General features: G+C 42.0%; 2 protein-coding genes across 5 annotated transcripts in view; one reads left to right on the top strand and one right to left on the bottom strand.

Annotated features, from left to right (window-relative positions):
- Positions 1 to 16,685, top strand: part of IKZF3 (IKAROS family zinc finger 3) — a 130,242-nt gene extending 113,557 nt beyond the window's left edge. For 3 of the 4 annotated variants that reach the window (XM_044297297.1, XM_044297294.1, XM_044297293.1), the window contains exon 8: positions 14,000 to 16,684. In XM_044297297.1, the coding sequence (XP_044153232.1) occupies positions 14,000 to 14,682 (683 nt within the window). In that variant the 3' untranslated portion in view covers positions 14,683 to 16,684. Of the gene's footprint in view, positions 1 to 13,999 lie in introns of all 4 variants that reach the window. The other variant, XM_044297296.1, reaches the window with a different exon arrangement.
- Positions 16,686 to 19,143: 2,458 nt separating this feature from the next.
- LOC122941720 (retinol dehydrogenase 8-like) overlaps positions 19,144 to 27,294 on the bottom strand; it is a 42,483-nt gene continuing 34,332 nt past the window's right edge. Inside the window, exons 4-6 of the mRNA XM_044299126.1 lie at positions 23,451 to 23,544; positions 21,235 to 21,418; positions 19,144 to 19,383 (exon numbers count right to left, since the gene is read on the bottom strand). Coding sequence (XP_044155061.1) covers positions 19,144 to 19,383; positions 21,235 to 21,418; positions 23,451 to 23,544 — 518 coding nt within the window. The remainder of the gene's footprint in view (positions 19,384 to 21,234; positions 21,419 to 23,450; positions 23,545 to 27,294) is intronic.

Here is a 27,294-nt window from a genome sequence, read left to right as displayed (position 1 = left end):
GTTTTGATAAATGTATTACTCCTTTTAGGTTCTGTGCCTTTGATGTTTTTTTCTACTGTCAAAGGTATACATTGGGATTGCTCCTTGACATATACAGTACCTCAGTAGGACGTATAACATTGTTTAGGCATATAGTGGCATATAGCAGCCATTGACTCCCATTGTAACATTTACCACGTTGATTACGCTTTGTACAGTACATACTGATCCAGTTTATGATAAAAGGACCCAAGACACTGTTTTGGAATATGCTGGGTGCCTATGGATATGTTCTTTATGGAGCTTTTACAGTGCAGTGATGTTAATAGAGCCTTATAGTTATAGCTTATCTGAAATCCAGTGATTCTTTGTAGAGTTGCCTGCAGGGAAATGAGTGCTGATATATACATATGCTGTGAAGATACGAGATGTGCAGCACCTGAAACTAAGGATACTGGAAGCCTGTGCTAGCATTTCTCCTGGGGTGTTGCTATCAGTGTGTGAAGAGTGGGAGAAGAGGGTTGCATTGACAATCCAACACAATGGGCAGCACATTGAACACATTTTATAAGTGGTCAGAAACTTGTAAATAACTCATGAAAGAATAAAGTTACGTTAAAACCAAGCACACCATTGTTTTTCTTGTGAAATTCCCAATAAGTTTAATGTGTCACATGACCCTCTTCAAATTGAAAAAACAAAAGTTGGATTCAAAATGGCCGACTTCAAAATGGCCACCATGGTCACCACCCATCTTGAAAAGTTTCCCCTCCCCCTCACATATACTAATGTGCCACAAACAGGAAGTTAATATCACCAACCATTCCCATTTTATTAAGGTGTATCCATATAAATGGCCCACCCTGTATATAAGCTATATGTAGAAAATACTAGCTTAAATAATTTTTGGACAGTAACACACCCAGTAGCTCATCCATATTCGCCACTGCATAAATAGACTTCCATGTTTTTCATGTTCAGTTCAAGCATATCATATTTTAGAGAAATACAAAGGTACCCAATATACAATTATACAGAAATTATGTAGAAAACTATCTGCATGGAAACATTTTACCTCTAGGTCATATAAAAAATAAAATGAAGGGCAATCATATTTGAAAATGTCAAAGTATTAAAATGAATGTCACCTCAAAACTAAAATAATTGGTTTCATTATGTTTGTACGGGGCTGCTATAGTCCCCTTTTGAACTGACAGGTTCCTAGGTGTGAGGTTTGAGAAATGAATTGTTTCTGTTTCACATTTACACAGTGGGAAAATCTGTTTGGGAAAATGTACAAGTGTAATGTTTTTATTGTGAGAGCAGCGTAAAGATGAGGAGGCCGTGTATACATGTATCTTGAGAACACAGCAGAGACACACACAGAACGTCAGATTTTATGTCATGTCTTAGGCTCTTTTCACACAATGTCTGTAGTGTACACTGTATGTGTCAGGAAAGTGCAAATGGACCCATAGGCCTTCAATATACTGTTATGTATACTACGTATATACATAGTATATTTGATGTGCCTCTCTGTAAATTACTGTTTGCAGTTTATCAGACCAAACACAAGCCATAGTTCAGTGATCAGTAGTAATTTTTAAGAAGTTGTCAGCTTTGAAAATCTGTTCTTTGAAGGGACACCAAAATTTAACCCCTTAAAGGGAACCTGTCATGTGGTTATTTGATTATAATCTAACTAATTATATACAATCATTAACTACTAAAAAGTACCTTAGATGTATTCACTTACTGGTGTGACAGATGGTTACCTCATAATATACACACAAAGATGCCGCATGCTGCATGCTAAAGCCACTCCCCTGCCCACCTGCTGCTGATTCATATGGAAAAAAAATGTCATTCAGCAGCAGGTGGGCTGGGAGAGTCAGGAGCTCATGAATATTCATGACTCATTATTATCAGCTGGAGCTTTTCAATACAAGATGGCAGATTGACTGGGTCAATTAAAGAAAGTGACCCAGCATTTTGCTAAGAGAATCAGTCACTTATTTATGTTGCCCTTAGTTAGGATACCATAAAACTGGTGACAGGTTCCCTTTAAGGACTAGGCTAATTTTCACCTTAAGGACCAGGCCATTTTTTGTAAAATTTGACCAATGTCACTTTATGCATTAATAACTGGGATGCTTTTGCCTATCATACTGATTCCGAGATAGTTATGTTAGTGGTAAATTTTCTCTGATACATACCTCATTTCTTTGTGAAAAATGCAAAAATTTCATGAAAAAAATTGGAAATTTAGCATTTTTCTAACTTTGAAACTCTCAGCTTGTAAGAAAAATAGACATGCCAAATAAATTATATATTGATTCGCACATTCAATATGTCTATTTTATGTTGGCATCATAAAGTTGACATGTTTCTTACTTTTTGAAGAAGTTAGAGGGTTTTAAAGTTGAGCAGCAATTTTCCAATTTTTCATGAAAATTTATTTTCTTTCAAATCTTTATTTATTCATCAAGGCAAAGTTATGCAGGGTCAACACTCAAGTTGATATACATTGTAGCACATCTGTTTACATCATCTGCATAGACGTTGTTTCTTCCCTATACAACATCTACCTAACAAAATCATGAAAGGCAGTAATAGCCATAAAAGAAATACAGACAAACAAACATACATAACTTGGATCACAGGAAGGTGTGCACATCAGTATTACTACGTCTAGCTGGGTGATGTTAGGAGCGAAATGTTGCTGAGACAAATAAAGCTATGACCGGTTTATCAGTGTAAAGGAGCCATCGGCTATTAATGTCCACATACCGTAGCAGTTGAAGAGGTCTAGGTCTAGGCAAGAGTGCTAAGGCGACAAGGAGATTTAAGGTACGGGAGTCAGCCCATTGGAAACACACCACTTAAACCAAGGGGCCCATTGTTTAAGGTACTTATCGTGAGAAAGAGTTTCCCAGCTAGAGAGTTCTTCAAATCTGCAGATTTCTCTTACTCTTTCTATCCACTCCCCTCTAGTCGGCGCATCTGTCGAGAGCCAGTGATGTGGGACAAGGATTTTTGCCGCTGCTACTAGGTGTGAAACTAGCGAGAATTTGGAAAGAGGGTAATCCCTAGTTGGTAGATTCAAGAGTACTATCATGGGTGTTAATGGAGTTCCTATAGAGCATATAGATTGTATGTCCTTTGACACCGTTCTCCAGAACTCTGTGATCTCCGAGCAAGTCCACCACACGTGGTAATGCGTACCCAAATCTCTATGGCATCTCCAGCAACACAGGGAGAGGTGGGGTCCATTTTGTGCAAGATAGTGGGCGCTCGGTACCATTGGGTTACTAGTTTGTAAGAATTCTCCTGTATTCTGACACATATAGAATAGCTGTGGGAATGTCGGAGAATCTCCTCTATGTCAGATGCCACCAGGGGAACTCCCATGTCTTTTTTCCCATTGAGAAATGAAATGGGGTATACTACTAGAGTTAGCCGCTAGGATTTTGTTATATATTAAGGAAAGTACTTTCTTTGCTGGGGAGCAGGATGTCAAAAGGACATCATACCAGAAGGGGAGATAATTAAGGTGTGTCAGGTCTAAATATTGTCTGCAGAAAAAACTAAAGTGAGTATAGTGCAGTGTGGACCAGTTGTCCAACTTGAGTGACGCCAGAAGATCACCTTCCTGCGGGACTAATCTGTTTTTCAGTATGTCACCAGTAGTGTAGTTTCCAAGTCTCGTCCACATATTGTATGTATTCAGCAGGTAGTATGGGAGGAGTTTAATCGGCATAAGAGGCGAAGGTTGTGATTGAAGATCAAGTAGGGTCGACAGAGTCTGCCATGTAGAGAGGACAACCTGATAGAAGGGCGAGGCGTTTGAGAAGGTCCGGCGGTGTCCCTGTGTGATTGGGGTGGTGGCAGCCTTAACCTTCCATAAGCTAGCTACGTCAGCTGGGGAGAGAACCTGTCTTGCGATTTGACAGCCTAATTTGTGGTTATTGGGGTTCAATATTTCTGAGTGTAGCCGAAGGAAGGAGGATAAATATTAATACTTAAAATCTGGCATACCGATACCACCTTTGTATTTCTGGCGTTTCATGAAAATTTCAAAATCAGATTTTTTTCTGGGACCAGTTCAGTTTTGAAGTGAATTTGAGGGTCTTTGTGTTAGAAATCCCCCATAAATGACCCCATTATGAAAACTGCACCCCTCAAAGTATTCAAAATGACATTCAGAACGTTTGTTAACCCTTTAAGTGTTTTACAGGAATAGCTGCAAAGTGGAGGAGAAAATTCAAAATCTCCTTTTTTTTTTTTTACACTAACATGTTCTTGTAGCCCCTTTTATTTCATTTTTACAAGTGAGAAAAAGCGCCACAAAATTTGTAGCCCAATTTTTCCAGAGTCAAAAAATACCTCATATGTGGATGTAGAGTGATCTGGGGGTGAACTACACAGCTCAGAAGAGAAGGAGCGCCATTGGGATTTTGGACAGAAAATTTAGCTGAAATGTTTTGTGGGGGGCATGTCACATTTAGGAAGCCCCCATGTTGCCAGAACAGCAAAAAAAAAAAAAACACATGGCAAACCATTTAGGAAACTAGACCCCTCAAGGTACATAACAATGATGATCCGGGCGCTTCCAGTTCCCGAGGTACTCTGGACTGCTCTTTCCCCGGTCAGAAAAGATCAGGGCCTTGTGGACTGCCTCATAGAACTGGAGGAATTTCCCTGTGTTGCCAGCACTCCGGGACAGCACAAAAGAATTGTACAAGGCAACCTGCACCAAGTAGACCGCAACTTTTTTGTACCATGCCCGGGTTTTGCGCATGGCGTTATATGGCTTGAGGACTTAATCAGAGAGATCAACTCCTCCCATATATCGATTGTAGTCTGCGGTACCTCGCACAGGGACAGGGGTGATGCCGTTACTGTGAATTGTGGACAGTACAAGGACATCCCTCTTGTCCTTATATCTGACCAGCAACAGGTTTCCAGTGGTAAGGGCACGGGTCTAACCCCTGGGAATAGGTACCTGGAGTGGGTAGGTAGGGAGGCCTCGTTGACCCACAAGCTGACGTGGATCTGGCGGCGAGGGACTGGAACAAGAGGATACTAGTATAAAAGTTATCCACGTACAGATGATAACCCTTATCTAGCAGTGCGTGCATAAGTTTCCCGCTAACACCCAGAGTGGGGGGACTCTCTGGGGGTTCAATAAGGGAATCTCGCCCCTCATACACATGAAACTTGTAAGTGTACCCTGAGGTACTTTCACAAAGTTTGTATAGCTTCACACCATACCTTGCCCGCTTATTGGGAATGTACTGGCTGAAACTGAGTCTCCCCTTGAAAGCAATGAGAGACTCGTCAACAGCGACCTCCCTTCCAGGTACACAGGCCTCCAAAAAGGTGGACTTGCCTGGTGGGCAACTAGTACGAGCCCCAGGGCTGCTCATATTAGTGGGGGCCACCTTGGGGGCTCATCATCACTAGATGATGAGATGAACGAGGATGACCACAGGAAAGTGGGGTCATCCTCGTCCTCACTGGGGCTCTCGGATTCGGAGAGCAGCTGGACATATGCCTCCTTGGCCGAGAACATCCGGCAGGCCATCTTCTAACACTAAAAGGGAGTGTGTGTGTGTGTTTGTGGGGGGACGGTGTGTTTTTACCCCTTGCAGTGGGTTGAGCGATGCGCTAAACAGTGGCCGGACGCTCTTTTAAGGCTAAGAGTGCTGGCCACAGTCAGCGCACCCACAAAAAAAAAAAGCAAGCTGCAGCACCCCTGCTGTGCTGTGGACCACAGACACCCTCAAATCCGGGTGCTGCACAGAAAAAAAACTTTTTTTCACTCTCCCTGCCTAACCTTAAGCTCTCCCTAAATCTTTATTTGCAAGATGGCACTTTATGGTGGCTCAGGGGCCACGGATGGCGGCGGATCGCGTGGGAGGCAGAGGGACCGACACGGGGCTCCTCTCTCCTTGCTCACACAGAAGTTTGTGGGCAAGGAGAGCGGCGCTCCGTCGATCTGTCCATCCAGCCAATCACAGGCGATCTGTCACCGCCCCCTCACAGGATCTACGGAGGGTGATTGGTGGTGTATATTACACCACCGATCACCCTTCTATTTCGGGTCACCGGAGACCCAAATGACCCGGAAACGCTGCAGCGATCACCGATATGGGGGGATCACAGGACCCCCCCTCGGCATTGTCACAGGGTGCCTGCTGAATGATTTTAGCAAGCACCCTGTTCCGATCACTGCCCGCCGTGCGGCGGTGATCGGAAATACACAGGGCATACATGTACACCCTGTGTCCTTAAGGACTCGGACATCAGGGCGTACCACAGTATACAGCCCCCCCACAGTATACAGGCCCCCCCACAGTATACAGCCCCCCACACAGTATACAGCCCCCCACACAGTATACAGCCCCCCACACAGTATACAGCCCACCACACAGTATACAGCCCACCACACAGTATACAGCCCCCCCACAGTATACAGCCCTCACACAGTATACAGCCCCCACACAGTATACAGCCCACCACACAGTATACAGTCCCACACAGTATACAGTCCCACACAGTTCCACACAGTATACAGTCCCACACAGTATACAGCCCCCCACAGTATACAGCCCACCACACAGTATACAGCCCCCCCACAGTATACAGCCCACCACACAGTATACAGCCCACCACACAGTATACAGCCCCCCCACAGTATACTACAGCCCCCACACAGTATACAGCCCACCACACAGTATACAGTCCCACACAGTATACAGTCCCACACAGTTCCACACAGTATACAGTCCCACACAGTATACAGCCCCCCACACAGTATACAGTCCCACACAGTATACAGTTCCACACAGTATACAGTCCCACACAGTATACAGCCCTCACACAGTATACAGCCCCCACACAGTATACAGTCCCACACAGTATACAGTTCCACACAGTATACAGTCCCACACAGTATACAGCCCTCACACAGTATACAGCCCCCACACAGTATACAGCCCCCACACAGTATTCAGTCCCACACAGTATACAGTCCCACACAGTATACAGCCCCCACACAGTATACAGTCCCACACAGTATACAGCCCCCACACAGTATACAGCCCTCACACAGTATACAGTCCCACACAGTATACAGCCTCCCACAGTATACAGCCCACTACACAGTATACAGCCCACCACACAGTATACAGCCCCCCACAGTATACAGCACCCCACTATACAGTAGTTTACAGTATATTAACATAACAGCCCCTGAGTGTCACCTATTTTCTGATGTAATCTTCACACAAAAAAGCTCCAAAGTTAACTTCTGCAACACTCCACAGGACCTGTGATGACCTCATAGCCATGTGACCAGCAATTGCTAGGTTACTGGTCACATGGTGATGATGTCATTAGGGTCCTAAATCACAACTTTAACACAGTACGATCATGATGCCTGGACTCCTGGTAGAGCTGACAGCCTGACACCCAGGGCAGTGGCTAGCAGGGCTCAAGAGGCAGCTGCCTTGGGCCCCCCAGGAGCAACTGGGCCCGGGGCAGCTGCCCCTTTTGCCCCTTGGTAAAGACGGCCCTGATCAAGGACCATACATTGCATAGGCAGAGAACACAGGGTCCACTGAAAACCCCCCACTCTCTGACTATATTTTCTGTCTGACAACTGCCTGTGTACTATTAGTATACAGGTCATCCTACTGGCATATAGATATATGCAGGTACATTAAAGTAAGAAAAAAATCATTAGAAAACCGTCATGGACCTGAAACAGTAAAAAGAATAAACAACTTGTAGGGTTATTTATCAAACTGGTGTAAAGTAGAACTGGCTTAGTTGCCCATAGCAACCAATCAGATTCCACCATTTTTGACAGTTCCTTTAGAAAATGAAAGATGGAATCTGGTTGCTATGGGCAACTAAGCCAGTTCTACTTTACACCAGTTTGATAAATGACCTCATCAATGTTTAAAAAATAATCAGTAAAGAAAAAATTTAACAAGCACACACTTTTTTTTGACAGTAAACTGTAAGTACAGAAACATTGAATATATACACATTTGATCTTATCATGAGTGTGACATGTACAGTACATTTTAGCATAATTTATGTTGAAAACACTACACATCAAGTTACAATGTCCTCTGATTACATATTTTCAACAATACAGTGGTCTTCCCTGGGCTATTGTAACTTAAAGTCAGATTCAACATGTAGTGCCACAGACATTGCCAATTGGAAGTATGTGTGATTGGCTGGAAGGTCTAGTCAATCATCATGGACATTGCCCTGGTAAAGCACCTGTGTTACTGAAGTGTATGCATTGATTGGCTGTCTAGTAGCGCCTCTCCGCAGTAGTATGATGTACTGCACTTTACCTATACCAGTATGAGCTCCTCTTTTGGACACTGGATGAGGGCAGCTCCATTTTTATTTTTCTGTAATGCTATGTGTACTGTATATAACCCCCAAAGAAGCCCCTATTCTCAATATATGAAGTGATTCTGCATTATCCAGCAGTTAATCCTGACTTTTTATATATATATATATATATATATATATATAAAAGGACTTGTTTTATTTGTATGTTATCTGCTTATTTATTTTTTAAATGTTGTTCTTATTTTGAGACTTTGAAACCAATCCCTAGTTTCCCCATAAAGAAATAGATTCCAGAACCAATGGTTTCAACTTTCAATCCTAATATTGCAGGGTCTTGAGGAACCATTGTATGTAACAAAAAATAGCACATAGGATTTGATCCGGATGCGTTCAGGGTGCGTTCAGTGAAAATGTTGCGATTTTGGCACTAAAACAAGTCAGTTTTGTCTGCGATTGTGTTTAGTTGTTCAGTTTTTTCCGCGCGGGTGCAATGCATTTTGATGCGTTTTTCTCGCGCGTGATAAAAAACTGAAGGTTTACAAACAACGTCTCTTAGCAACCATCAGTGAAAAACGCATCGCACCCGCACTTGCTTGCGGATGCAATGCGTTTTTCACGCAGCCCCATTCACTTCTATGGGGCCTGTCCTGCGTTACAAACGCAGAATATAGAACATGCTGCGATTTCAAAGCATTGCAGAAGTGATGCGTGAAAAAAAACGCTCATGTACACAGACCCATTGAAATGAATGGTGCCGGATTCAGTGCGGGTGCTATGCGTTCACGTCACACATGGCACCCGCGCGGAAATCACGCTCGTGTGAAAGGGACCTTAAAAGAAGAACCAGATTTGCTCATTCTGCTGGGACATTCTACCCACAAACATGCACATAGGCTGCATGCAGCTGCCCTCAGAAAACAGGTGATACCTCAGGTGTAATGAAGAGATGCCAGCTTTATATACAGTATATAGCACTGTGACAGGCAGCCCTCTGCTGTCATTCCTGTAACCCTGCCTATTGTGCAGGGGATCACTGGCTTGACACTTTTTTCATATTGTGTATTCAGGTCAGTCTGACAGCCAGAATCTCATCATTTTCTTACCTTGAGCGATCTTTCATAAGTTCCTTGTTCACACACTGATTCATAGCAGTTTGTCTGTCAGGGGATTCTCATGTATTGATGAGTGAGAATGTAGTTGTGTAACATAAAAACGTGTTGTAGGGTCAGGAGCACTCAACAAATTAACCTGAGAAGGTTTTTTTGCATTCCGTGAATCATAAGTGTAATGTTGCATTAGTATGATGTCAGCTGTTTTTGTATCCTGCTTTTCACTACTCATCTTACATTAAGGCTACGTCTACACAACGACATTTGTCGTGTGACATTTTGTTGCACTAATGTCGCGCTACAATTTTTATAATGGCAGTCTATGGTGTCGCACTGCAACATGCTGCGACTGCGATGCAACAGTCGCAGAAAATCCATTAGAGATGGATTTTTCTACGACTGTTGCGTCGCAGTGGCAGCATGTTGTATGTTGCAGTGGGATACCATAGACTGCCATTATAAAAATTGTCACGCAACATTAGTGCAACAAAATGTCACACGACAAATGTTGCAGTGTAGTTGTGTGCGCGACAAATGTCGTTGTGTAGACTTAGCCTAAAACCTGGGGTATTCACACTTCTTGCTTATATAAGCGTCCTGAAATAAATTCTTGTAATTAGTTTTTACTTATATCACATCCTTACTTTGCGATTAACCTTCTTTACTTGATCCCAGTGTGCTTTGAAGCCTTTTAAATAAACTCTGGGCAGCTTTATTACATTTTAACTCATTCTGATAGTCACCCATCAAATATTTGACTTGTTGGATAAGGATTCTCACATGACTCTGAGAGGAAGTGGGAGAGGGAAAGCTTACCCTGATTGGCGTCCAGTCTGACAGTATGCTACGGTTTTATCTCCGGCGCAAAAAACTTTAGACTTGCCGGAATGCCCATAGGAATGTATTAGTGCCGGATCCGGCATTCAAAATCCATCTGTCCGCATGACAAGAGGAGAGACGGATCCGTTCATGCAATGCATTTGTGAGACAGATCCGCATGCGTCTCACAAATGCTTTCAGTCACATGCGGATCCGGCGGGCAGTTCTGACGACGGAACTGCCCGCCGGATCACACTGGCGCAAGTGTGAAAGTAGCCTTATTTTTTTTTTTCCTGTTCCGGCGTTCACAGCATAGATTTTTTTCTATTTTAATAGTTTCGACTTTTCGGACGTGGCGATATGTGATATGTTTATTTATTTATTGTTTATATATTTTATATGTAATCTATACTTAATATTTTGGTGTTTGTTTTTTTACTTTTGTTTTTTTACTTTTTATGTAATATTTTTCCCCTTAGGGGCTAGAACCCTGGATGTCATCCCTTGTAGGACTTCACACTCTCCCTGCTGCCCTGGGGTTTGTGCCCAGGGCAGCAGAGAGCCAACTATGGCAGGCAGGGCTTCAGTAGTGTCCTGGCTGCCATGGTAACCGATCGGAGCCTCAGGCTTACACTGCTGGGGCTCAAATCAGAAGCTGCCACTGCCACCAATGAGCGGAGGTGAGGGGACTCTGTGGCCACTGCCACCAATGATTTTAATACTGAGGGGGTTGAGGGGGTGATTCTAATACTGGGGGAGGGGGTTGGGCACACTGCGCCACCAATGATAATTAACCTTTAATACAGGAGGGGGGTACAGGCAGCAAATCAGCGCCAGTTAACCCCTCAGGTGCCGCAACTGAGGGGTTAACTGCCGCTGATCGCAGCTCCCTGTCAGAGGCAGGGTGCCGGCAATGTGATTCTGCTGCCGGCACCTGCCTCCTGTATTAAAAGTTAAAGACTACCTTTCGTGGGTTCGAACTTAGTTAAGTTAGCAGGACATGTAGAGCGGCGCCCAGTGCCCATCTCCCTGCACCTACTATTATTCCTGCGTGCCGCTCCGTTCGCCCGCTGTGCCCCAGTTACAGTCTCCTGCTCCGTATGCTAATTACTACTATCGGAGCGATGGGGAGGAGACAACAGCTTCTCTCCTGGGCGTTCCTTCTCGGGGAGGATCCTGCCCATATAAAATCTAAGAACATTGATCTAAAGGCCTTAAAGAATTTATATGGTAAGGGGATAGGAATAGTTCTAAAGAAATATAATAACCTTGGCAGGACATTCATTTTTAGTGTGTGGATCCTCCCAAATCAAGAGAAAGTTTTTTTCTTCCAAGTCTGTAGATCTTTCCTGATTTCCTCCAAAAGGGGGGCAAAATTGGCGGAGTAGAGATTAGTTAATTTTGAGGGGATAGCCGTGCCCAGATAATTGATATGTCCCTGCGCCCAATGGAAGGGAAACGATGTCTGTAGCATGAGTACAGTGCTAGGAGGTATAGTTACATTAAAGGGGTTCTGCAGTTTGTTTAAACTGATGATCTATCCTCTTGAATGGAGCTTAACCCCTCCCAGGCCAGTTGACACTAGTCTTGACATCACTGGGCCAGCGGTAAACAGTGAGAAGGCCACGGCGCTGCTGGAGCGCCGCTGCCTTCTCAAACAGCTGATCGGCGGGGGTCCCAGGTGTCGGACCCCCGCCGGTCAGATCATGATGATCTATCCAGAGGATAGATCATCAGTTTAAACAAACTGCAGAACCCCTTTAAGTATCTCAGACTAGTGGAGGTTTACTTTAAAGTTGCTAAGGTCTCCAAAGGTCGAGAATATTGGGGAAGCCGATAACCGGGTCAGAGCAGTAAATGAGAAGATCATCTGCATAGATAGCTATTTTGGACTCCATTTCCCCCAGTTTGACTCCTCTAATAGACTCATTATCTGTGAGAGCTCTAGCCAGAAATTCCATGACCGTAATGTATAATAAGGGGGACATTGGGCACCCCTACCTGGTACCATTATTGTTATTATTTGTATCTATGGGTGAGGTAGGGTGCTATTTGTCATTTTAATTTTGCACCTAATATTCCTCTTATAATATGAGGGATAGTAACCTCCCTCTCATTTTACCTCCTTATCCACTAAGCTGTTATGAAGGGACAATGATATATGGCAAAATACTATATTTAATAGTAAAATAATCTTCTTGTAGTAAAAGGGTATAGTGGCTGCTCATCTGTACAATTATTTTTATGCGCATGGGTATTTAGAGCGATGCTGATTGCATGCTGACATGGACAGAGATCAGACTTTCCATAAAAATGGCTACCACTGCACCATCAATGCTCCTGTGCTGACCCAGACTGATACCTTATCGTACCATCTCCAGGCTTGGCATCTTATCTGGGATTTAGGGAAGGATAATCATATCCTCCCCTTTCTGTCATAGCGATTGTTATGTTTATTGGCCTATCCTGCTGTTATTTTGATTTTATTGAAAGCTATACTTTGATTATCAGTCTTTAAATGGTGTGTGGTAGATTTTTAAAAGAGTTTCAGTAGTAGCAGCACTGTCGACATTTGGTATGTGATGCAGATGCATTAGATTTGGTCCCAAATATGTGGGAATTGTCTTTCTTTATGGCCATGAGATTTACCATTATCATTTGGGTATTACTACAAGATTATAATCTGATTCACACACATATTGTTGCCTCCATTCCTGTATCGTTTGTTTTTTGGAGTTGTTATATGTGGTCCCCTGATGAACTAACCCCAGAGAACGGTTCAGAGAAACGCGTTGGGACAATGTTTGCATTCTTGGAACATATGGTATGTGCTCCTTTTTTTTCCACTGGTGATCAAAACCTGGACGCCTCTGGTTTATTTGGGAGCATACATGTATTATGTGTGATTATTTTTGTTGCAACTTTATTATTTTCTGATACATGCATTGACTTAAGACATTACTATTGGACTGTAGTCATATTAGGTCTCTTCTCGGGTGGTGGTATCTATCCCTTGTCAGGGACATATAAGGCCTATCAGGAGGTTCCTGACACAGGATCGCCCCCATTCGGTTTTGCTAGGCATGGCCTATAGCTTGATAAGGGTTAGTCAGTTTTATTTTCCTTGTCCTGCCCAGCCTCATTGTTAATTGCTTTTTAAGGGCACAAATTGGATGATTTTTAATAATACATTATAATCAAGTTACTCTAGTAACTACCTGACATCTGATGTCTATATCTGTCAAAACAGTGAAAATTTTTAGAGTAGGAACAAGCAGGGAAGCTGTCGGCCAGGGAAGAAGGAGTGAGGAGCTGTAGCTACTGTGCCTTCTAGCAGAACTGCAGCTACTGCAAATCTCAAAAGCAGCTACCTGCAAGGACAATCTTTTATTTGTTTCCCATTTTCACAGAAATCCTTTTTTTTTGGCAGGTGTAGGGAGGAATAATTGAAAATTGTACTTCTATTTTGTAGAATTCTTCTGTTTTTATTATAACATTTTCAGTAAAAACTGATTATCCATAAATGCAAAGAGCAAACCTGAGAAAATGAGAATGTCTGTTCTTCAAAACAGATAAAGGGATGAGGAGTTTAGCTGTATTTTTATTGAAAACTATGTGGTTCTAAATTATAAGCAGACACGGAGGCATCCATTTCCTAGTTTTTGTTTTTTACTATATACTAATGTCTGGTTCTCTGTTTTAATCACCAGGAGAGAAGAGACAATGTTTTGAAGTTCCCTACAACAGTTTCTTGTATGATAAAGATCATAATGTGATTCCTCAAAGGATGCTGGAGCAGAATATAGGAAATCCAATGGCCTACCTTGGTCCAGGGGTTTTACGTCCTGTAATTCACACTCCACCCACTCCAACTGCAGAAATGGTACCTGTTATTAGCAGCCTTTACCCAGTACAGCTCACGCATGTTGATATTTCCAATGGCCATCTTCCCTCTCAGCCGCTTAGAGAAAAGAAGCAAGTTCCAGAACAGGGTAGGTCCCCATGTGCCAATGCTCAAGACTCAACTGATACAGACAGCAGTCATGAAGAAAGAGCATCCTATCCACCCAACCTAAATACTACTGCAGTTCGGACAAACAGTGCACTTCAACCCCCCAAGGAGCATGCTAGGGTCTTTGAGCCCTTGAAACATCCGGGGTTATCTCAGCATGATCTTCTGCAGCTGTTGAGTAAAGATGGGTTCCCGATTGGGGTGTATCGCTGTGACCATTGTTGCGTTTTTTTTCTGGATTATGTCATGTTTACCATCCACATGGGATGCCATGGATTTCGAGACCCCTTTGAGTGCAATATGTGTGGACATAGAAGCCAGGACCGATATGAGTTCTCATCCCATATTGCACGTGGTGAACACCGCCTTTGTATGAATTAGCAGCCTTACCAACTGATTCTATGTTGAGGATAAATCAGTTGCCAAGTCATTGTTACGTATACAACATCAGACAAATGGCAGCAAGAGTATAAGATGATAAAGGCTGCAGTGTGTTTGTGTTCATCCTTAAAAGCTTTATTGGTACTCAATGCAGATATCTTGACTATTTCAATCTATTGCAATCTAAAGGGAATCTGTTATCACAATTCTGAACTATTATCTGCAGTAATACATGAGTAGTAGTGCACATAGGGAGTATGTGATGTGGTAACATAATGTAGAAGACTCATCCACATGCACATCAGTCCTATCAATTTATTTCAGTGCAGCTTTAAACCTTGATAAAAGCCTAATTAATAAAGGCCAATAGACCGAAACGTTAAATCTGTTTGCTATGATTCTGTTTCTATGCAGTGGCCGGGTTTTGGGTAGCCCCAATGCTCCGCTGGGTCCCCAGGACACCATTCAGATTTCACCATGTGTTGCTGCTCTCCAGAAGGGCAGAAGGGATGGTAAGGTGTGGTGCACCCCAATGGGAAATAAGTCCAGAGAGTCAGGGACTGTAGTAAACCATTGTGCTTTTTTACTGGAGGAAGTCACATGTAAAACAATACAGGTGAGGCATAGGGCTGGCTTCTCTAGTTTTCTCCCTGTGAGAAGAAGGGTTTGATGTTGAGGAAAGGCCTGAGCTAGCTGTCCCTATCTCTGTCAGAAGGCTGGTACACTGGCCAAAGGCTGGTGATCCAAGTTCTGTCGCAGAGTATTCCATCTCAGCGTCATCTCCTGATCACTGAATAGACTGGCAGAGTCTCCCCTCCCGATTATTTTTGTTGTAACTTTATTATTTTCTGATACATGCATTGATTTAAGACATTACTATTGGACTGTAGTCATACTAGGTCTCTTCTCGGGTGGTGGTATCTATCCCTTGTGAAAAGGGTTTTTAGAGTAGGGTTTTTAGTGAAAAATTTTAGAGTAGGAACAAGCAGGGAAGCTGTCGGCCAGGGAAGAAGGAGTGAGGAGCTGTAGCTACTGTGCCTTCTAGCAGAACTGCAGCTACTGCAAATCTCAAAAGCAGCTACCTGCAAGGACAATCTTTTATTTGTTTCCCATTTTCACAGAAATCCTTTTTTTTGGCAGGTGTTCTCCAACTACAGAACACTAGGGGCTCTGACTGCTCTCCGAATATACAGTTTCTGGCTAAACTACAACCTTATAGAGAGAGGGGTGTAGAGGAGAAACTCAGCACAAACAAATACAATGTTAAAACTTCTGTCTCCCATAGACTAACCTTAATGCTTCAGTGATGGCAATGACACAAATCTAGACACCTATTTTTGAACTGTCTGTGGGAGTGCTGCTTCAACTTTGTACTCCAGCTTTAAACCCTGACAGTTGGAGAATGGGGAGCAATAAGAAAATTATCTGGACTCCTTATCTTTAGTACTTCTTATGTATTACTGCAGATAATAATCCAAGATCATTGTGACAGATTCCTTTTAAAGCCTTAAATTAAAATATGTTTACTTTGTAGGCCTTTTCCTGTAAATTATACTTGTACAAAGTTGTCAAATGTTGAGTGAGAAGCACTGGAGATACTGTTTTTTGATACTTCCCTTTTTATAATATCGGGTGTTACTATTTTATATGTGTTTTGATATAATGTTACCCATTTGGTAAACCATCTAGTTATTTTCTGTTGTTCTGAACATTACCATGATTGAAGACAATAATTTGTTTGACTCTTCTCTGCTGAGTAAGATATTAGGTTGAATATTATCAATTATTAAAGTCTATCTACTGCCAAAAATATAAATCTCAGTTGGGGCTGGATATTTGACCAAATATTACCCTTTCCTTACTGTATAGTATAACATTACCTCTGTAGACCCAATTAAGTATTTCACTGTATTTTTGCAGTTTAACAGAAAAAGCAAATAAACCACACAGTAAATTGTAAAGTCTCAGAATGGTATACATTGATGGTGAATACAAAACATTAAAGATTAATGGAAAGAAAATGTTATCTATATTAAACAAGGACAAATAAAGGAAAGTAGGGTAGGGAGTAAGAACAGAAGTCTCATTAGAGGAAAATAGGCATCAAGAATCATGAGAAATAATAGATATAATTAGAACCTTGAAATGTATTCCATGTATCGCAATTTTTTTAGTATTTATCATGTTTTCCCTCTCTAGACTATCTCTCAGCTTCTCATAACTGTTAATTTTACAAATCTCAGTAAACCACTAAATAATTTTAGGAGGCGACTTATCCATCTGTCTCAACTCAATTTTAATCGGAGTCTGTAAGCGGTTTTGACCATTTACAATTGCTGACAGTGCTAGGTAAAGGCTGGGGAGAGCAGGGCAAACATACCTTTTTTAGGAGCTTTTATTATCAGGAGTAGTGTGAATATGAACTTTCATTCTGCCAGAAACTGCTCCTGCAAATTGCCTTGAGGCAGAGCTTTGCTATGAAGCGCTCTCTGCATTGAGCTGCTTTGCAGCCACTTCCCTCTTCAGAAGCCTACTCCTGGCTTTTCAGTTTTGGTAAAAGCAGCTACTTATCTTCCTGCAGACCACTCACAAGTAAGGCTACTTTCACACTAGCGTTCGATCGGATCCGTTCTGAACGGATCCGATCATAATAATGCAGACGGAGGCTCCGTTCAGAACGGATCCGTCTGCATTATTTTAGCATATAACAGCTAAGTGTGAAAATAGCCTCGTACGGATCCGTCCAGACTTTCAATGTAAAGTCAATGGGGGACGGATCCGCCTGAAGATTGAGCCATATTGTGGCATCTTCAAACGGATCCGTCCCCATTGACTTACATTGTAAGTCTGGGCGGATCCGCACGGCCAGGCGGACACCCGAACGCTGCAAGCAGCGTTCAGCTGTCCGCCTGTCCGTGCGGAGGCGAGCGGAGCGGAGACTGAACGCCGCCAGACTGATGCAGTCTGAGCGGATCCGCTCCATTCAGACTGCATCAGGGCTGGACAGCTGCGTTCGGGTCCGCTCATGAGCCCCTTCAAACGGAGCTCACGAGCGGACCGACGAACGCTAGTGTGAAAGTAGCCTAAAACTGAAGTGTTCTATTCTACTTATGGATATGTTTAGTTGCTTGACTTTATTTCTTAATATTAGTTAGGCTCTACATAGGTCATTGCTCCACATCAATGGCGTGACTAATTTCAAGAATGTAAAAGCTAAGGATACTTTCACACTAGCGTTTTTCTTTTCCGGCACTGAGTTCCGTCAAAAGGGCTCAATGCCGGAAAAGAACTGAACAGGTATATCCCCATGCATTCTGAATGGAGAGTAATCCGTTCAGGATGTCTTCCGTTCAGTCATTTTGACTGATCAGGCAAAAGAGAAAACTGTAGCATGCTACGGTTTTATCTCCGGCGAAAAAAACTGGACTTGCCTGAATGCCGGATCCGGCATTTTTTTCCATAGGAATGTATAAGTGCCGGATCCGATATTCAAAATACCGGAATGCGCAGACCAAAAAAAAGCTGGAAAAAAAAATGCCGGATCCGTTTTGCCGGATGACTGCGGAAAGATGGATCCGGCATTTCAATGCATTTTTTTGATTGATCAGGCATTTTTAAGACTGATCAGGATCCTGATCAGTCTTACTAATGCCATTAGTTGGCATACATTCTGGCGACGGAACTCCTTGCCGGATCACTTTGCCGAAAGTGTGAAAGTAGCCTAAGGGTCTATTCGGATCTGCCTTGGCAGCTCAGTTAGGTGTCTAAATTGCATATTCCATCAAACATGCTGGAAAAAGTAGTGCAGCATGCAGCACTATTTTTTTGACATATTGTTAAAATGGGGCCCTAATGGTGTAATGCAGATCTGGCACTACCATTATGTTGTTCCTATTAAGGAACAGAAAAGCAGAAATACAAAAGCAGATGTGCACAGAGTCTAACCAAGTCCCTGTTAACAGTAGCAATGTTGAAAGTACCAGTTGTGGAGTACTGGAATGATTGCTTCTAGATAAATGTTGTGGCACCACTTGTCTCCAGCATCTCAGAGGTGGATGAGCGGGTAGAATGATCTCTCTTGGGACCCACGGGAGGTATTTTTGTATTGGGAAGTGGGAAGTGAAACTCACGGCTCAGTTACTGTCACAGACTATGCGTCAGTAAGTTCTTCTCTCCGTTCTCCAATGGACAAGGCTCTCAGCCATTGCATATCTTGTCTCACAGGTGGTCTACACAATTTCCTAACACACTATACAGAAAAAACCACCTCCACTACCAAATAGCTTGTGTTCAACTATGAGGAATTGAAAGGTACTTGTAGAGTATGTTGCTCACTTGCTTTCATACCTTGTATTTTTCTAAGACTTGATAATTCTGTACTTGTCAGAAACAGCTTCCTGTATTAACTGGTTTATGAATGTAGCATTCATTTCTTTCCATTTTCTTTCTAATATTAATATTTCAGAGAAACCCCAAAATTCTTGCTCCCTGTTGTACCTTCTGTGCTTTCCAGCGGAGGAGTTTGATAGCACGGAGGCTGGCCTGCATCAGCGTGTCATGTTGGAAAACTATCTTGTAAAATACATCGTTCACCAGTTCTCCAGAGGGATCTGCATATTTCAGCGCAGTCAGGGGAGTATAAACATGGTTAGTCTGATGTCGAAAAGGAGGCATCTCCATGGTGAGGACACGTAGAGTATGCTGAAATCAAACCATTCAGACATTATCAGCAATCCATGAGTCACAGTAGCAATGCACTCCTCAATTCAACACCAATCCCTAGCGCTCTTATTTATAATACTCCTTTTGTCTCTCCACCTTCATGCCTGACACACAAGTATAGTTTTCAATTCATTTCCACTTGCACAGGCTCCAACAGCTTATAAATAATTGTATATATATATATATATATATATATATATATATACACAGTTGTATTCAAAATATTAGCAGTGTGTTTAAAAAAAGTGAATAAAGCTCAAAATCCTTCTAATAGCTTTTATTTCCATACACACAAATGCATTGGGAACACTACACATTCTATTCCAAATTAAAACATGAAGAAAATATATCAAATTTGTGTTGTTCCCCTAAAAAGGAAATTAAGAAAAGTGAATATTAGACTGTTCAAAAAAATAGCAGTGTTTGTATTCTTCTTTACAAATTCAAACATTCACTATATAAACTGAAAAACTTCTGGCCCCTGTGAACAGATATTCCAGCCCAGGATGATTGGACTACATTCCACAGTTCTTCTCTATTTCTTGGTTTTGCCTCAGAAACTGCATTCTTTATGTCACCCCACACGTTTTCTATTGGAATAAGAGTCAGGGATTGGGCTGGCCACTCCATAACGTCAATCTTGTTGGTCTGGAACCAAGATTTTGTACGTTTACTGGTGTGTTTGGGGTCGTTGTTTTGTTGGAACACCCATTTCAAGGGCATTTCCTCTTCATCATAAGGCCGCATGACCTCTTCAAGTATTCTGATGTATTCAAACGGATCCATGATCCCTGGTATGCGATAAATAAGCCCAACACCTTAGTATGAGAAACATCCCCATATCATGATGCTTCCGCCACCATGCTTCACTGTCTTCACAGTGTACTGTGGCTTGAATTCAGTGTTTGGGGGTCATCTGACAAACTATCTCCGGCCACTAGACCCAAAAAGAACAATCTTTCTTTCATCAGTCCCAAAAATGTTGTGCCATTTCTCTTTAGGCCGGTCAATGTGGTCAAATTGTAACCTCTTCAGCTCTTTTTTTTTCAACAGTGGAACTTTGCAGGGGCTTCTTGCAGATAGCTTGGCTTCACATAGGCGTCTTAATTGTAACAGTACTCACAGGTAACTTTAGAACTTCTTTGATCTTTCTGAAGCTGGTTGTTAGTCCTTGCCATTTTGGCTATTTATCTATTTATTCGAATGGCAGTTTTTCACTTTCTTCCACGTCTTTCAGGTTTTGGTTGCCATTTTAAAGCATTTGCAATCATTTTAGCTGAGCAATCTATAATTTTCTGTACTTTTGTATATGTTTTCCCCTCTCCAATCAACTTTTTAATCAAGGTACGGTGTTCTTCTGAACAATGTCTGGAACGGCTCATTTTCTTGAGAATTTCTGAGAGAAATGCACTGTAACCAGCATGTACAACATTTGCTGCCTTCCTTCCTTAAATAAGGGCAATAATTGCCACCTGTTTTTCAAAGAATGAATGACCTCACTAATTGAACTCCACACTGCTATTATTTTGAACATGCCCCTTTCAATTAGTGATTACACAGAATCAGCAGCATGCATGTCGTGACTGTTGGATTTCTATTACTCTACTACACCTGCTAGTAAATTATTTGCCATGTAGAAATATTATTTCTACCAAAAACAGTGATTGATCAGGTTAGTGATGTCTGACTGCTATTATTTTGAACACAATTGTTTACTGCCTCCTACTCTGACCACCCTTTGTTTGACCTTGCACTGTAGCTTCTGTCACATGGTAAATTTCTGAAATCCCACAAACATTAAAAATGCCCATTGTTCTTCATAGACCTTACCTCAGCAATTTCCTCAGGGGTCTGCCCAAGACTAGAAAAGATTGTTTTAGAGTTCTTTAAATAATAATTAGTGAACATGTGTGAGGTTTCAGGGTCTGCATTGGAGTAATCCCCCCGCACAGCATCTTCATAGACCTTCAGCTCAAACTTTGTCACCACAGGCCCAGGTTCTATTAATGTAAGGCTGAAATCCAGATAAGAGAGAACATTATGGTACCAAATTTAAGTTCTTAATCATCTCTTGCAAATGTTATACTAGTTATAGTAGTTATTGTCAGTATTTCTTAACCGTAGGAATCAGACACAACACAAATAGATCCTTCCTGTTACTAAAAGCAGACAGACTATATCTATTGTATGATCTAGACTGAGATATGTTTCTCGGTTATGACCCTGCAGTGAAGAAGATATTGTGCAGTCTTTCATAAATCATTCATAAAGGTTAATTACTTATACTGTAGATAATAGCAAAGGATTTTTATTATGTTATTCTGAAGTAGTAGGTAGGGTCCCCGGTTCAGAATCTTCAATCATAACCAAAGTGGAGAGCAGCTCTGGAGAACTCAACGTTTCTGCAGATTACATGGATAACCAAGTAATTTTAGTGAGAAGTGTGTATTGCTTTACTGGTCATGCTGCAGAGACATTGAACACTTGCTGCTTTCAGAATACAGCTAATCCCTAGGTCAACGTCTTCAGGTGGTTGGCTGCGGCCTGATTACACCATGGATACTCCTGCTGTTTGGATCCCACAGACCTGTCTTTATAGATGTATTGGAGAAACCCATGTGTCTTCTAATGCATCTATGATGGCATTTCTGCATCAAGAGAGGCACGTTCACCAGGGCCCAGTGCACACAGGGTCCTGACACTGGCAGAAAAGGCTGGAAGTGAAAAGGATCCAATCATATCAAAGGGTTTTTATAGGACTTAGATATGGATGACTTGTCCTCAGGATAGGTGGTCTGACACCGAGCACCCCCAGTGACCAGCTGTTTCAGGCAGCCGCTGGTGCCAGAAACAGAAGGCTCCATCCACGAGTCATTTCTGCCACCAGCATACTGCAGCTCAGCTTCAATTCACTTGAATGTGAACTGAGCTGCAGTATCCCAGAAAGCCCACTGCAGAGTGGACGGAGCCTTCTGCTTCCGGCTCCATTCCCGGTATAGTTTCTGGCACGGGTGGCAGTTTCAGACGGCTGCCCTGAACAGCTGATCATGCTGTGTGTGAGACCCCTACCAATCTGATATTGATGACCTGTCCTGAGAATGTCATCAATATGTAATAATTTTTTGGGTATATCTGGGGTTTGGTTAAGTTTTATGGTCTAGTCTGATGTCTGAATTAATTTTAACAGTCTGGTATAGGGTATGAATATCAGCATCGTGTGTCTTCATAAACCCACGATTTATTAGAAATGCAGGTAGAACTGCATACATGATTCCAGCTTCCTAAGCTTCTACTTATAGCTATTACTTGAGCAAAAAGCTCAGGAATCTCAAAACTAATAAGCAAGTAAACAGCAGGTCTCTAGGATTTACCATCACTTACTGATCCTGTTAGTCTGACTGCAGCAGCCACCATGATCCTCAAAATGAAAGTCATATTGTTAGTTAAGGGCTTTTGCTCCGTTACAGTGTCTATCTGCACAGCGACTCCGCCAGCCTTCCACAGTGCAGGGAACTGCAACAAGCCTCACCAATCATTATACTCTAGTAATATGCATTGTAAATTGTGAATACTACTTTAAGCCAACTTGTATTTTAAGCTTATTTGTCCTTTAAGGTATAGTGCCATAGTAAAATATTTACTGGCAGATATAACACTTCTAATAATCGCAAACAAAATCACAACACCGTTTTTATTATCGTGTTGAGTGTATTGACAATATCTCTCCCTAAATCTTTCTGCAAGAATGACTCTTGCTTTGCCAAAAATATGTCTGAAAATTGTCACAGATCCTGGAGAGAACAGAGACTTATGTGATAGAGTAAGATGATGGAATCTCCTTGTAACAAATAATACTCCTTTTTGCGGAAATATAATATGTAGGTTTATGATTTCAACGTGACTGTCACGCAATAATAGCCAAAAACTTGTCCAACAAGAATAACTTAAACCCTCATTCCTCATCCTGTTTATTGCAAGTGACTCGGCAGAATCTAGTCACAGAGTTTTAATGGTCTTGATCAAAAGAGGATTCATGTACCACTTACTGAATGTTAAACTTCAGAGTTTGGAAAACGAGGCTCTCACAGAATCCTTCAACCGCAAACTTGGAGGCTGCATAGATGTCATTAAATACAATCCCTGTGGGCAAAAAAATGCATATTTTGTTAAGTAAAATTATTTCTTTCCTATATTTCATGTGCCATAAAAATTAAAGAGGACCCGTCACCTCTCTTGATATGTATGTTTTAGTAACTACTTGCAATCTCCAAGCAGTAACATATCTGGAGTATCAATTCATATAACTGTATGTTGTGCCATTTCTCTATTATTCATATTCAGTGGTGACATGCTGCTTGTGGCCATGTCACCACTGAAGCCAGACATTGTAAACACTGCGCAGGGACCAGAACATGGACATGCGGGAGGCAGCACGGAGGACTGGAGTGGCGAGGAGTAGGTAAGTATGAGTCTTCTGTTTACGGAGGCAGGCTGAGGGCACTTGAAAAAAAAAAAAATCTTTATTCTCAGAGAACCTCTTTAATTTATAAACTTCTAGTAGGAACAATAGAGGAATGGCACAACAAAGAGTCATAAGAATAGACGCTTAACAATAACCATTGTTCACCAGAATATTAAGGCTGTTTGCTGAGAGACAAACTGTGATTAGCTTAGGTGCCATTCCAACAGAACAGGATTGCCTAAAGCAGAAAACTTCATATAACTTAGTTTGTGAATAAAGACATACTGTATGTCCATCCAGTTCAGCCTGTTATCCTGTAAAGATAATCCAGAGGAATGCAAAAAATCCTCATGAGGTAGAAGCCAGTTTTGCTCATCTTAGGGAAAAATATATTCCTGATCTGGCAATCATAATAATTCATGAGATCAACAACCCTTCTCTAGAGTTCTAATAACTATAACTTGTTATATAATTACACAACCAGACCCCTCTTGAACTCCTCCTCCATTTCATTTCCACAGGGCTCAGGTGGCCTTGAGATGTAGGCACCTGTCCCCTGGCGAGCCAGATTTATCAGCATCTGCTACAGGACGCGAAGGAGTGGAATGAAGTTGTTCATCCTGTAGTCCTGGCAAGTGACAAATAAAGTGGCTTCCTCAAAGGGCCTGAGCAAATGGCAGGTGTCAAACATGAGCTGCCACTGACTAATGTCAAAGTTACACAGGGGAGTGCTCCTATCTGACTGCATCATCAAGAAACCGTTTACAGCCTTCCTCTGCTCATATAGTCATGTGGAGGGTGGCATTCCAACGGGTGGAAACATTGCATATGAGGCGATGTTGTCTATTCTGCCTTTTTCAGCTCAAGGAAGGCGTGCACTGCATTGTAAGAGTGGCTGAAGTGCATGCACAGTTTCCTAGCCATTTTCAGGATGCCTTGCAGTTGGGTGGAAGACTTCTGGAATCGCTTTGCCACCCTCACCACTCTGTGACTGGGCCACTGTGTTGACTCCTCATGCATTTGCCACCCTCACCACTCTGCGACAGGGCCACTGTGTTGAAACCTCATGTATTTGTCACCCTCACCACTCTGTGACTGGGCCACTATGTTGACTCCTCATGCGGTTGCCACCCTTACCACTTTGTGACTGGGCCACTGTGTTGACTCCTCATGAATTTTCCACCCTCACCATTCTGTGACTGACCACTATGTTGACTCCTCATGTGGTTGCCACCCTCCCCACAATGTAACTGGGCCACTGTGTTGACTCCTCATGTTATTGCCTCCCTCCCAACTCTATGACGGATCCTGTCTTCGGAGCATCCATAAGGCCTGTATCACACTGTCCATATTTTGCATCAGGATATGCTCACGATTTGGAAGCCAAAAGCTGGAGTATGTACAAAACACAGAAGACATGCAAACTTTCCAATCACATGTCATCTATGTTTTGAATCCACTCCTGTTTTTATTTTATTTTTTGCCTCAGCAATATTGATGGATTACTGAGAAAATGCTGACCTTGTGAAGGCGGATGCTCAAAAGACAGGATCCATTTTTTGGGGTTTGTTCTTATGACGGATCAGGAATGTTCTTATCACGGATCAGGGAGGAACAAAAATACCTAACTTCAAAAAAGCTAAATTTAGCCACCTAAGAGGGGCCATAGGCCTAACTAAATGGGATAAAGTCCTCACAAATAAAAATACAGCCACAAAATGGGATATCTTTAAAAGCATCCTAAAATCTCATTGTGAGAGGTACATACCGTATTGGAATAAAAGGTTAAGGAACAAAAATAAACCAATGTGGATAAACAGAACTGTAAAGAAAGCAATAAATGACAAAAAGAAAGCATATAAAACACTAAAACAGGAAGGTAGCACAGAAGCACTGAAAAACTATAAGGAAAAAAATAGAACATGTAAAAAACAAATAAAAGCGGCCAAACTTGAGACCAAGAGAGTAAAACTAACCCTAAAATGTTCTTCAATTATATAAATGTTAAAAAGTATAAAACTGAAGGTGTCGGCCCTTTAAAGAGTAATGAGGGGGGAGTCGCAGAGAGCGACGAGGAGAAAGCAAAGCTGTTAAATATTTTTTTTCTCCAAAGTATTCATTGAGGAAAATAAACTGTCAGATGAAATGCTGAATGTTAAAATAAATTCCCCATTAAAAGTGTCCTGTCTGACCCAGGAAGAAGTACAACAGGAAGAAGATTAAAATAGACAAATCGCCAGGACCGGATGGCATACACCCCCGTATCCTAAGGGAATTCAGTAATGTCATAGCCAGACCCTTATTTCTGATATTTGCAGATTCTATACTGACAGGGAATGTCCCACAGGATTGGCGCATGGCAAATGTGGTGCCAATATTCAAAAAGGGTCCAAAAACAGAGCCTGGAAACTATAGGCTTAACTGTAGGTTTAACATCTGTTGTGGGTAAACTGTTTGAAGGTTTTCTGAGAGATGTTATGTTAGAGCATCTCAACGGAAATAAGCAAATAACGCCATATCAGCATGGCTTTGTGAGGGATCGGTCATGTCAAACTAATTTAATCACTTTCTATGAGGAGGTAAGTTCTAGACTTGACAGTGGCAAATCAATGGATGTCGTATATCTGGACTTCTCCAAAGCATTTGACACTGTACAGCATAAAAGGTTAGTATATAAAATGAGAATGCTCGGACTGGGAGAAAACGTCTGTAAGTGGGTAAGTAACTGTCTCAATGATAGAAAACAGAGGGTGGTTATTAACGGTACATACTTAGATTGGGTCACTGTCACTAGTGGAGTACCTCAGGGGTCAGTATTGGGCCCTATTCTCTTCAATATATTTATTAATGATCTTGTAGAAGGCTTGCATAGTAAAATATCAATTTTCGCAGATGACACTAAACTGTGTAAAGTAATTAACACTGAAGAGGACAGTATACTACTACAGAGCGATCTGGATAGACTGGAGGCTTGGGCAGATAAGTGGCAGATGAGGTTTAACACTGACAAATGTAAAGTTATGCACATGGGAAGGAATAATGCAAGTCACCCGTACATACTAAATGGTAAAACACTCGGTAACACTGACATGGAAAAGGATCTAGGAATTTTAATAAACAGCAAACTAAGCTGCAAAAACCAGTGTCAGGCAGCTGCTGCCAAGGCCAATAAGATAATGGGTTGCATCAAAAGGGGCATAGCTGCCCGTGATGAGAACATAGTCCTACCACTTTGCAAATCATTAGTCAGACCACACATGGAGTACTGTGTACAGTTCTGGGCACCAGTGAACAAGGCAGACATAGCAGAGCTGGAGAAGGTCCAGAGGAGGGCAACTAAAGTAATAACTGGAATGGGGCAACTACAGTACCCTGAAAGATTATCAAAATTAGGGTTATTCACTTTAGAAAAAGACGACTGAGGGGAG

This window comes from Bufo gargarizans, chromosome 6, assembly GCF_014858855.1.
Source record: "Bufo gargarizans isolate SCDJY-AF-19 chromosome 6, ASM1485885v1, whole genome shotgun sequence".
Lineage (NCBI taxonomy): Eukaryota > Metazoa > Chordata > Amphibia > Anura > Bufonidae > Bufo > Bufo gargarizans.
The sequence above is the reverse complement of the archived record's forward strand: the minus strand, read 5'-3'. Positions and strand labels throughout refer to the sequence as shown.